This window comes from Thalia democratica, chromosome 2, assembly GCF_965202585.1.
Source record: "Thalia democratica chromosome 2, ktThaDemo2.hap1.1, whole genome shotgun sequence".
Lineage (NCBI taxonomy): Eukaryota > Metazoa > Chordata > Thaliacea > Salpida > Salpidae > Thalia > Thalia democratica.
The window spans coordinates 51,507,207-51,520,370 of NC_139166.1; the positions used below are offsets into that span (position 1 = coordinate 51,507,207).

The 13,164-nt window shown below is 32.7% G+C and overlaps 1 protein-coding gene across 1 annotated transcript; it reads left to right on the forward strand.

The window, feature by feature from the left end:
* The first annotated feature begins 283 nt into the window (after positions 1–283).
* LOC145849904 (uncharacterized) lies at positions 284–13,046 on the forward strand. The gene is made up of 11 exons (XM_082955007.1): positions 284–411; positions 619–847; positions 4,421–4,788; positions 5,008–5,223; positions 5,416–5,588; positions 6,857–6,988; positions 7,092–7,211; positions 8,433–8,549; positions 8,961–9,081; positions 10,049–10,120; positions 10,233–13,046. The coding sequence occupies exons 1-11, from the start codon at positions 360–362 to the stop codon at positions 10,388–10,390; spliced, it is 1,758 nt and encodes a 585-aa protein (XP_082811133.1). The 5' UTR covers positions 284–359; the 3' UTR covers positions 10,391–13,046.
* Positions 13,047–13,164: the final 118 nt, after the last annotated feature.

Below are 13,164 nucleotides of genomic sequence, written 5' to 3' on the forward strand. Positions count from 1 at the left end.
ATTCTTACGTCATAGAGTGACTAGATATATACTTATGCTTATGTAAAAGCCTAATGTTAAGTGTTTTTTTTATCTCGTGATGTTAGTCTAGTTCTACTTTTTTTTCTAGGCTAATATTTACCAACAGTTTTATTACGAGTAATGTTCACGTAGCATTAATTGAATGTAAAAGTTTTGTGTTATTTAATGTTGCTTAGTTTAGATAATAAATTATAGTAAAAACAAATTAATCAAATACTTTTGAACTAGTATAACTGTTTTCTTTATATATAGTTATTTATAGTTGACTTTGTTTAACAATACTATTTTTTTAGATTTTAATTAAAATAGTTTAATTTGATAGTCAATAACAATAAAATATGAGCGCAACCTTATACTCCACTCAGCAGTCTTCTCAACCTTGGTCTACTGGTTAGTAATATCTTTTATTATTAACGATTAATATAAATATATTTTTTTATCTTTATTTACATTGTGTATTTAAAAAAATTGTAAGTATTTACTAGTCTTCTGGTGAGTAATTTTTTTTTATAAAAAACAATTAACATAAATTTTTGATATACAGTTATAAACTTCTAAAATAATATTTTTTCTGTATTTTAAAAGTTTTGTAAACAGGAACTCTGAGCACCACGGGAAGCAAAAAGTCCAACCAATCGCAATTCAAAATGAACGGCGAACTGACGCTGAGCTCGTCGTCCTCGACAGCTTCGGGGAGCAGCAGCTCGAGGGGAGGCAGCCCGACAGACTCTTCAGGATCACCCAACTCTGGCACGATGATGCACAGCAACGTGAATACTATCGGCCAGTTTCAGCCCCGGAGCCAGAACAAGCCCATTCCAAACCAGTTAGTTATTTTTTATCGTTATTAGAAAAAAAACTGCTTGATAAGAATCATAGTTTGATAATCTGTTAAGCGGTGAAACTTAGCAACGGTCTGAATTTGTAATATAAATTTTTTCAATTAGAAAAAAGTGTATTAACAAACTAGTTTTAACTGCTAAAGCGCTTTCATACTAGCTAAAGCTCGTTTTGTTTATGTTTTGTGCATGTTTCTCTCAGCAGCGTCATTCAGCATAAAATCGATATCAAAATGCTAACCGTGACAAAATTGTTTTACAACAAGTGTTAGAGGAAATTATATGCTTAAATCTAAATGTTAAAGCTTTATTTTACTTATACGTAAATGTACCGAATATGAGAAAATTCGTATTACTTGACTGTTATGTAATTAGAAAAAAAAATTAACAAGAAACTTTTAAAATTTGTATTCAAATGTTTTCATATTAAGTTTTTGGATACCCAACGGCTCTATTTTACAGTGGTTGAAATTTACTGACAACAAAGCCAGTATTTCGGCTTTGAATAAATTTGGAACATAAACGCGTTTAAGCCTACTGTAGTTTTGTTTGCCGTCAAATACGTTGCTAAATCGTTAAAAAATCACAAAGGAAAAGTTATATCGAGAACGCTAACGATTACGGTCAACGGCAAAAATTAAAATCACTGTTTATTTAGCACAAATATGATACAAATTCTCCTTCTTTCTTTTTCATATCGTATTTACCTAAAGGGATTTCACCGAACAAATTTTTTATAGATAAATTCCTTTTCAGCCACGTTTACAAATCATTTATTCTATCTTAAGTAATCAGCTTTTAGCATAAAAAATTGTTTTTTGTTCTAAGGTTTTGCTAGCAAGAAGCATATGGTTTTAGTGCAAAGCAAAGTAATTTTTTTGTTGTTGTTTAATAATGACACAAGTGTTATACGCAAAGTTTTTAAAAACTGTTTACAATAAAGCTTATATTGAGAGATATTTGCAAAACTATATATAAAAGCATACTGGTTAAAAAATTAAGTCTTTCTTTTCAATAAAGTTAAGCAATTTTATTTGGGCAAAGCAAGACTTGCCCTTTAATAGCAGGTGCTAGAAAACTTTGTTTGTATAGAAATATTTTGGCCTTTCAGATAGCTTTGTTAACATTAAACAGAACGTTTTAGTTGAAGTTTAGTTCGTGATTAGTTTTTGGTTTTTGAGATAATAATATCTTTTTATACTATTTAGATAAGATTTCCAGGAAAACTATAAATATTTTATAATTTTATAGAATTAAGCTAGTCATATATATTTATTATTATTAGACTGATTAAAATTTATAATAAACTATCAATACCTTGTAAATATAAAACATAAAAAAATAGAGATAAAAATTTACAAAGCTTTCCTAACATCTTTTAAAGCTGTTTTTCTCTTTCGAAACTAGCTTCTAGCACAAAATCATTGCTTCTTACTCTCTTTTAGTACCATGAAATATTGATTTTTATTTAAACAGTTTTTGTTCTTTTATTTTATTTTTGTTTCATAAGAGCTTGAATTTGAAAGTACATGGTTTTGTTAGAGAACATTTAATTAATCTATTTTGAATCAAAATTTGCGTTTTGGTTTATTGAAAAATGATAATTTAAAGCTTTTGCTAATTTTATTTTTATTATTTTATAATCACTCCATTTTAGTTTAATATTGGTTAATTAAGCCATTGTTTAAAAGATTCAAATAAAAACATACAAAAAGCCTATAATTAATGCCTAAACAAAAAATAATTAAGCCATTTAAAGCGGTTTAATTAGTATTGTTTAATTAAGCAAAGCATATATAAGGCAGCAGAAAAATTACCAAATTACATTAGTCAATTTTTTGTGTTACAGCACACAACTAACTTTTAGGCAACTTTTGTTTGAATTAATAGGCAAATATTTCGAATTATCATGAGTAGTTTAATCCCACTCAAAATGCAACAGTAAGTGTTTTTCATCTCTGTTTTTCAAAAAGTAGTATAATTATACTGACATTTGATGTGTTATTTTGAACAGATATTTGTTGGTATTATTTTTTGAAAGTAATAGCATAAAATTTAAGCTTAATGTTTCATACCATTAAGATTGTTGAAATATTTTTATTTTGCAGATTAAAAAGTCGTTAGCCTCGTGCTGTGTATGCAATTACTTTAATGCGGCTACTCAGAACATTTATATTTATTTAATAACAATTAGATATTGACGGTTAGATAATTTTATGTAAAAGTTTTATATCAGCAACTTTTGTAAAAACACCTCGAATAGATTAACAAGTTCATCTGCAATAATATTCGCTTACCAGCAAAAATTCAAGTAGTTTATTGCAGAACAGCATTTTTTCGATATATTTCAACATCTACATTTAGTTTAAACAACCAAACTGCTATCTGTTACGCAAAATCATCAAAACTGGGCCATAAAATAGCTTGAGCATAAGTGATAATTAAATAAACTTAACGAGGAACTAAACTACATTTTAGCTTGAACAAACAAAAGTGTTTGCTTTTTTTTTTATAAAGCTCAGCAAATAAAAGTTGTTATTAAACCACAGGAGTGTACGTATGTCACAAAAACATTTTCATTTTTACTGCCTTTAGTTAATATTTTATAGCTTTTTATTCACAGCCACACACGTACAACTGCATATATAGAAATTCAGCATGCATTGAAATTTGTGTTTATGATTTTTTTGTTTTGAATAGCTTTTTAACAGTGTGGTAGAAAGCGCAGTGATTCACCATACAGCAGCTATATAGCAGCAGTAGCAGAATGAGAAATGCTCACAACGCTCACTTCCGTCTCTGTCATATGATGGTGGTGAGCAGCTTGCTCCATTCGTGCGTTTGTTCACAACTGCAGCTGGCTTGTACACGCACTGCACGACATGTGTGTGTGGATAAATAGCCATTATTAGAAAAAAGTTCAATTTATTGAAATTTGTTTACATGTCGAGCTTGTATTGAAAACACAGCGAATTCAGAGCGTATTAAATAGCCCTAGGAAAGCAGGAAATAAATAGGACTATGTCAATTTCATAATTGAATTTTTGTTGCAGCGGTTTGTATTAAAGGCTAAAGGCTAATTAAGGCCGTTTTGTAGTGTCCTTCAAGTGAAAGTTGTTTAGTTGGTAAAAGCTTGTAAGTAGTGCAGTTACACGAAACTTTCGTGACTTGTATATAGGTTTGCCTTGGCGAAAAGTAATTTAAATCGAGGTTATTGCAGATCGTTCGTTTGAGTAATTATGTCATTTTAATTAAGCTGTCAAGTAAAATCTAGATAAGAGATAGTTACGAGCAGCAGATAATAATGTTTTATCTCCTGTTTTTCAAATTAGCTAGTTTTTAATTATATGTTTAAATTATCTTGTGTGCTTGAATACATTTAAAACTTGGGTTCACCGCAATCTATTTATTTTCAGCATTAAGCTATTTTAAAACACCATCATTTCTTTGCTTAATGTGTCAGCAACTCCTTTTGTGTTAAGTAAGGAGTTTTCAAGGTGTGTTTATTTATAATGTTTAAATCTTTTTGACAATCAAGTAAAACTGTTTTTATTTTGCAGAACGCAGCTGAGGTACAAAACGAACCAGGCCGCCTTTTCAACCGGAAGCCAGTTCTCCGATCACGGTTACGCCAGCGCCAGTCCCGCCGACTGCTTCAGAAAGGCCCAATACCAGCAGCAGAACATTTCTTTTGCCAACGATGACCAGTTGAACCTGGTGAAGGACTACTTCAAGTCACACAGCAGCAAGCAGCAGATGGTGCAAAACAACGAGATGCGCCAGGAGCCGCCGCAACTGATTCCCGACGAGGAGCTGCCAGCGTCTCAGGCCATGGTCGGGTCATCGATGGTCGGCTCCAACCTCAACGCCATCGCTCCCGTGTTCCAGCCCTCCGCGCAGTACCACCAGCACAACGCAATGGCCAACGGTCAGTTTTCACTTCAATTTTGAATAAATTCCATTAATTGTTAATATTGTTGTTTGATGTGTTACGTTGGACTCTGGCATCAACACCTGAACCGCTTAAACAGATGGACACATGAGGAGTAAAAACGAAAAGCGACAGATTATTTTTGACTTATAAATTTATATTAAATAAAAATTTCAAAGTAAAGTCATTAAGTTTCAACTGTTTTTGTTCAACCAGGATTCAGCCCACCGTTTTCGCCGGAACACCACCAGCACCACCAGAACAGGTCGGCTTCGTTCTTCCTCAACAGGGGCCAGCAGCCGCTCGAGTCGGTGAAGGAGTCGGTGATGATTTCCCAGTTCAGCAACAACCAGCTGTTCAACAGTGCCGCTTTCGGCCAGCTCAACCAAGACTTCGGCCAGATGAACATGCAAGAAAGCCAGCAACCAGACGGTGGGTGGTCACTTTAATAATATTGTTTTAGTTTTATTTAATGTTTTAGGTTTTACTTTTAGTTTTACTTCCTTTAAAAAAAAAAGTTTTAAATTATAAACTAAATTAAATTAAAAAAAGTATTAAGTATACGAAAGCAAAACGGTTTATGTTGATCTATGCTATTATATTAAACATGAATAAATTACGCAGCTTTCGGTTCGAATAGAAACAAGAAGAACTTTGGCGAGATCATCGGGCCGGACGGCAAGCGAGTTGGAAACACGACGTTCATGATCACGCAGGAGCTGAGAATGCTCAGGGACAGGGACGTCGACCGTCAGATGGACAACGGAAGCAGCTTTGTGGCGGTGCCCGGACACAAGGTTCGTAAATTTGAATATATGAACAATTTCTGTGATTTTCCTTCTATTGTGAAAGTTTAAACCATCACCTAATGATCTGCTGTTTGTCATGACAAGCATTCATAAGTAACAACAAAGGTAGTTCTTAATTTGAATTTTTCGTATAAGAAACACAATGGCATTTTTGTTGCATAAGAACAAAGTAAATTTTGTGATAACAACATGTGACTGCCCTTTATCATAGTTTGCAAAAACAAAGTAGATTATTAATGTAATAAAACACATGTTTGAAAATTGATGTTACTTGTGATAAAGAAAAACTATAGAATATACTTTTTTGCTTATAATTTTTAACTAATATATTTTTTAATAAAACAAGAGCTAGAAAAATTGTACAATCTCTTAAACTTAAAGTGGAGTTTTAGATTAGTTAAGTAAATTACTCTAATGTTCTGTAAGCTATTGTTGTAATGTATTTTATTTTTTCTTAATCAATAGGTTAGATAATTGTTAAAAGGTTTTATAGATTTAAAATACAATGGTTAAGATTTAGTATAAGTAACTTAATTATTATATAATTAACTTTTAGTTGTAGTTTAATTTATTTAGAAGGTAAAAAACCTCAAAAATACTATTATTTGCACTTTTAATTTTTACTTATAAATATAAAAATTAAGTTTATAATGTCTAGCAATAGCTTTAGAAAGCTTGATAAAAATTAAATTACCTACATGTTTAAACAAACAGTCAGCTCAAGGATTATTATTTGCTTTAATTACTTCAATTAATTGAAAAACCAGAAGTATTTAGCCCAAAAAAAGAGAAATTTTCAGTAATGAACGCATAATTCAGTGAAGCAAAGCTCATTCAGAATTAAAATGCAAATCAAGTGCAAATCAGATTACATTCTTTTTCTGTTTAGCTGATGACAGTAAGCTCGTTTAGCTGATAAATTGAAAATGACATTTAATTCGTTTAAGTGGAAAGGCAAAAATGATATCGCACGATTTTAAGGCAGTAAGTTGATAATAATAGAAACAAAGACGGGGCATAAAGAAGCTATTTGTTCGCGAATTTTGGCTAAATTCTCCATAAAACGTATGGTTTCACAGTCATATGATTTATCGGCTATTGATGAATTAAAGTGATAAAAGCAACCTGCGTCAGTAAAAATATTTTTAGTTCACAAAAGAGTTAAGTTATTTAAAAAATTGACAATTCAAGAATTATATTTATATTTTTCAACAAGATTATCGAAACTTTAAAATTTTTTTTTTTTGTTTTAACAGCAACACCATGGTCAACGCACAAAGATGGTTGCATTAAATGGACGCGGTCAGCCGAAACAGACGACTGCATTCAAGCTGGTCAATCTCAGATACACTCAGTTTTCCCAGAGATTTTCTTTCGACTCGTTCATCGTGAGTTTTTTTTTTCCTTTTTTTGGCTCAACACTTGATAAGCAATAAGCATTTTTGTTTTATCAAAATATAATTTTTGTTAAAAAGTGAATTCTTTTTGCAGAAAGTCTTGCCTCGCCAGAAAGTAAACCCCTACCACATAAAGATGGAAGGCGAAGGTTACGGTTCTGATGATTTGAGAAATTTCATCTTGTCTCAACTTTCAATGGCTTCATGCAACATGGTAAGTGTTTTGTTGAGAATTGTTTCAATACGATGCCAAAGCAATTAATCATTGAATTAATATTTTGAAACATTAAACTGTAGCGTATAGTTTTGTTCAACAATGACTAAGCGATTGTGTAATGCCATTATATTGAGTATTGAGGTGTGTAATATAAAATTTCAAAGAGAAAGTGTGTTGTTGCTAACAGAGAATATTTTACTTCCTTAACGAAAAAGTGCTTTAGAAGGAAGTTTGCGTACCAGCTTAAAGTTTACCTTTTATGACATCACAGCACGTCATTCACGTTTATCATTAATTTGCTACTTTATTTTATTTCTTTTCAGCAGCACATAACAAATTCGCGTTATTATTGCTATTCGGTTCGTAGTATTTCAGTTCGGCTTCAATTGCAAAGCTACTTTTGTTGTTATCTGTTTCAGATCTTGTAAAATGATATAACTTTTAAAGCCCGTTGTTTTCCGTACAACGCCCTAAAGTACATGATTTTTTTTAATGATGCAAGCCAAAATGCGCCGCAGTAGTCTAAAAATACACCGAATGTAACTCGCCCCATTGTTGTATCTTCTTCACAAAAACTTTGAAAGAGCAAACAGACTTGAGTGTAGACTTGTGGTGATTTGAGCAATCACACACTCACATTTCAATATTACCCAATGTATATTGGTCACGCGCCTCCAGTCTAGCCGAATTCCATCACAAAAATATGTGGTTCAGCTGCGTCGCCGCCTCTCACTTACTCGCAACTCTGCCGTGTGTGGATGACGAAAACAGCTTCTTGTTATGAAATTTGTTTTCGTGCCCGGGCAACCTTGTATCAGTTTTTTTTTTGCAGACGCCCATGCCACTTAGCGGTCGCCTTGTGTATTGTTCGCCGCTAATGGCTTGTGCTGGTTGTGTTTTGAGTTTCTTTTTTTCCACTGTGTGTATACAGAGTTTTTTGAAGCAAACTTGTTATGTAAGGTGACCGCTAAGTGCCATGTTGGCATACTTTTATGTAATGTATTTAGGCCAATTAGCGGTAGTTACAAAACTGTAAAGTTAAGTCGTAAGTTAATTTTGTAAGTCGTGAATTAACTCTCACCTTATTATGTAAGCTGAAAAACATTTTCAATCGTTAAACTACTTTCCATATTATGCCACAGATCAATTGAACAATTAAACACTCAAATTAAAACACAATTCCTTATAATTAATATTACCTGAATAATATTTTTTCAGATGAACTGCGTGACTTGTGGAGTGGAGCTTCCAGTGTACGATCACTTCCCGCTGGTCGATGGCACCATGTTTCTCAGCCCAGAGCGAAACCCTTCGCAGACCAAGCGAGCTGTAAAGGTTAGTGTTGTGACGTCATAATATTACCATTAATTAGAACTTATTGTGTTAACAAATATAATTTTTTGGGACTACACAAATAGGAAAGTTTAAGGTCGCGTGCAAAGTAGACTTACTACTTGACTTAATTACACCCGCAAGCTATTACGGCATTCAGATAATTTCTAAACAGCTTTTTCATAGTCAACAAGTAAATAAAATCAAAGTATGTATTCTATCTCGTGAGCCTTATCAGCAATAAAAATTTCTAATTTGGCTCGATGTAAAAGAAGATTAACTTTAATTCCCATACTTAGATATTGCTAAGTTATGCAACGAAGTAAACTTGAGAGGAATTTTGTTATTTGTGTTAGAATTAATCTACGACAAGTGAACATTTTACATAATTTAAATATTTATTTTCAAATACAGATTAGCAGCGAAGGCAAGTGCGAATTCGTGCACGCGTGCTGCGTTGCTTGCTTGGAAGGTTTGAACACCATCACTTGCACTTACTGCAGCAAGTACTGGCAAGGAAGCCATCTCACTCTTGGTTGGTTTTTGAGAACGTTTGGCTGTAGTCCAATAAAAAAAATTGAAAATAAGTTTTTAGGCAATTTAAAAATGTTTTACGATTTTAAATGTACTTAAAAAGCGCGTTTAATAAATTTTACTTTTCTTTATCCTAGTTTTTACAATTATTTAACTGTTCGTTATATAATGAGCTGCTCGTTATTCAAAACATTGTTAAAACTTTGTTTTTGCAGCTTTGCAATCCACATTCCCACTCTCCTCAATGTTATTTGTGCGCTCGTTTTTCACTCCTGTTGTGTTTGCACTCGGCTAACCGCAGAGGCAGGCACATGACCTCTTACAGCGCGACCCCTCCCCCTAGCACACGCTTCTCTCTTTCAAATAAACGGTGTGCCGAACTCGCAGTGTGGATTTTTTTACTCAAAAACGACCATAACAATATTTTCAAGTTCGAAATTGTTTCAACTTTTTTGGAGATCTTATCTCGAACGAGGCGAGATAAGAAGCGATAACGTTTTGAAAGCAGAAAGTCGCTCGCTGTTCAAATCTTTCTGTTAGCAAAGAAAAATTAAATATTTTTTTTTGCTTTTCAACGAGCGAAAACAGTTTGCTTTGCGCAAATAAACTCGGCGATTCAACGGAGGGCGCGTTTGTCTTTCGGGCAAACATTTGCTTTTCGTATCGGCTAATTCGGTAAACTTTCAGTAATTTCAGTTTTATTTTCTTTCTTTTTGTTTTTTATTGTTTGCACGCCCCCACGGCGCACCGCGCGGTGACCGGTCGCAAATTTTTTGTTTTAAAGTTTGCTTTATTTTGCTAAAAAAATTCTAAAGCCCAGCCTGTTTGCCGTTGTCCTTCAAATTTCCAGCCGCATTCTTCATTGTTTCAGTATTTTATTTTTTTTTTGTTTGCGGTTGAACAAATACTCAATAAAATTTCACTTTAAAATGTCAATTCAATTATTTAATTTTGTTGTATTTTTACAGGAACGTTGTACATGTACGACATTTTTGCTGCAAGCCCATGCTGCAACAACAGGCTGACCTGCAAGAACTGCAGTGAGTTTTTATTGATGAATTAAAATTTTATATAAAAAAGTATGTATCTGAAAGTTGCTAGCCAATGCACAGCAATATTATCAGTAAAATAAATTAAATTTAAAATTTTCAGATGTTGCAATTCACGACGTGATGTACACGAGGAAGATGAACTTCAGCGACTTCTCGCGCAAGAACCCGTGCCCGAGCTGCGGCGCAGTGGACCACCACTTTGTCCGGCCCGCCAACAGCTTCAAGGTACGAGGCCTCGTCCACGACCAGAACGCTTAGAAAGCTCAGCAGCGCGGCCTCGTCCAAATTTTTAGTTACAATTTGCGAGGCCTCGCAGTGAGTTGGCTGCCGTCGGCTCAATACGTTCCGAGTAGGCGGTTTTGGCTCATCGTTGTTGACTCTTGTATGTCAAAACACACACATTTTTTGAAAAAAAAGTTATTTAGCAGATGAAGAATTTTTATAGATTTTGTTTATCTGAATCTTTCATTTTTTCTATCATCAACAAAAAAATTCTGGCTCGTTTTTTGTTAATATGTTATTTTATTTCTTGTTGGGTATTTTTCCCCACTTCCTTTTTGTGTTCCTTGGTTGTTTTACGCTGTGATCGGCTTTTAACGTTTGTGTTAAGTTTCAAGTTATGTTTACCCTTTAAGTTTACACCGATTCTCCTTGTATATTATTATAGTTAGATTAATGGGCTATTAAATTATATAGGCATATTTTCTACACTGCCTAAGTTTTCTAGCCCGAGTAAAAGTTATCCCACAATAGTTATCATTCTTACTTAATCAGTTTTTTTAATTAACAAAAAGAAAATATAACCCGTTTACCTCCCTTTTAGCCCTCCACTTTTAGGTAGGATTTTTTTAATTTTTGTTTTTTTTTTAATAGTAGTGGTATTTATACCGGTTAATATTTAGTATTTTTTTGTAGGGATTTCGTGTAGGTTGAATTAATGATCCCTCAAGTTTTATAAAAATTTTATTTAAAGTTTAACCGGAGTAGTAATTCTGTGTAGGTAACTCTTTTCTGTACAAAAAATATGAAAAAAATCTAAATTTGTCTTTGGCTCTTTCGAATTAAATCTCTACCAGTAGGTTTTCATTCCTACGATTTTATATAACTCTTTGTTTTCGTTCTTTTGAATACATATATATCAAAATTTCACACAGCTTGCGTGGATCTTCGATTAAAAGCTTTGCTCTGGAAGTTGTTGAAGTTGCCGGTTATTTTATGTTGCCTGGTGGATTTGACATCCGAAGTCCGACAGTTTTGTTTGACGCTGAAAAAAACATCTGAGTTTTCAACTCAACCATTTTTTCGCTAGAAATTGTTAGGCAGACGTTGTCAGGCTGTGTTCGATTCAAAATAACTTTCAGATATCTTTTTCTAAGCTTGCTTTTATATAATTTTAAATTATTACGAACAGTATATTATCACAATTGCAGTTTTTTATTCCATTTGTGTTTTCATATGCTATTTTATCAACTTCTATATTGTATGTGTATATAAATTTCTTGTTTTTATACATTTCTGAAATACTTTTAAGATAGATCTTGCTACAGTTATATACATGATAAGGTAAATACTTGTGGCTTGTAACTTTTCAGCTCTGACCTATTTTTGTAAGTTAAAGTTGTTCACTATTATAAATTGCTTTAGTTATATAGTCTTTAGTCTTTGTATGGCACACATGTAAGTGTTCTGAGTACAAGTTTGCTTTTAATGTTTTTTATTTGTTTTTATCTTGTAAAGTCGCGTGCTGTAAAGCACTAAATTCAGTATATGTAGGTAATTTAATATATAAAACAGTTATAAAATATGTAAAAATTGTATATAAAAAACTAATAAATTTTTTGTTTTGTCCTTCAGTTCAAGTTTGTTTTTGTTCAATTTTATTAAAAACTTTCCTGAAATTCTAACAAGGTCTCAAAATTGTAACTGCTTTGTTCCAAGCCATGTTGCTTTGTCAGGACTTAACGGAATTTAAACCACCACAGAAGGCATTATTAAAGTGTGGAGTGTTTAGAGCGAGTTGATTTTTGTTTTGCTGTTTTGGAAGGTTGCAAATTATATTGCGTTGTTCTGTTGTTGATGTTTTTTTTTCAATGGTTTTTGTTGCGTTTTACATTTTGATATATTTTTTTGCGTGTATTGCTTTCTTTTCCGGAACTAACACACCATTTTAGGACGAGAAGGCGGCACATGTATATCTGTGTGGAGTGAAAATAAGAAATGAGGGAAAAATCGTGAAGCTCTATAAATCTGCTGTGACGTTTTCTCACAAAGTTATACAGCAAAATTTCGGGTTTGTCTTGGGAAGTTTTTAAGAATCTTGACCCAGTTGTCTCACACACAGCGATGAAAAAGCCGGTCACAAAACCCATATTTGTACCTATTTTTACTGTAAACTTCCCCACGACCCCAGTTTGCCCTTCGAGCGTCTGTTGTACTTCTGATTCGAAGTATTCGAAGCAAGCTTTTCAACAAAAAAACAAGCATACACACTAGCTAATTCACCAGTAGACTACATTGAATTTCTCACAAAGTTCCATTATTTATTTTTTTTTGTTACATGTTATATAAACTCATTGGAAAGCTTGTTACGAGCCGAGAAACTGATAAAACGGAAACGCATTCGCTTGAACATTCGTATATATATTTTCTATTGTTAAATCCAAGTTAGTATAAAGTTAACTGTTTAGAAAATTCTATCCCTTCCTTTCTCTCCCCATTTCGCTACTACTTAATGCCCAATAAACAGGATTTATATAGTTGTCGTATTTTTTCTCATTTCTTTTCATATATACCACTCTCTTCTTGAAAAAATTGAGCACGTATTTTATTATTATATTCTAGTTAAGTAACATTTATTATAGTTCTTCTTAGAAGCAATTCGCGAATTAGTTAATTGTTCAAATAAAATTCTAACTGCAAATATGTGTTTTTTATATTTATGTTAAAGTTTTTTTTAAATAACCACTAAGACTGGTAGTTCTATTAAGTTTTAATATATTCATTATGTAAAGTTAATATTCTGAAAATTCAAG

Bases quoted from the DNA above. Each gene is read 5' to 3' on its own strand.
- LOC145849904 (XM_082955007.1), top strand. From the start codon at position 360: ATGAGCGCAACCTTATACTCCACTCAGCAGTCTTCTCAACCTTGGTCT. The intron at 4,789-5,007 runs GTCAGTTTTCAC...TTGTTCAACCAG, and splicing joins GCACAACGCAATGGCCAACG to GATTCAGCCCACCGTTTTCG. The intron at 7,212-8,432 runs GTAAGTGTTTTG...ATATTTTTTCAG, and splicing joins CAATGGCTTCATGCAACATG to ATGAACTGCGTGACTTGTGG.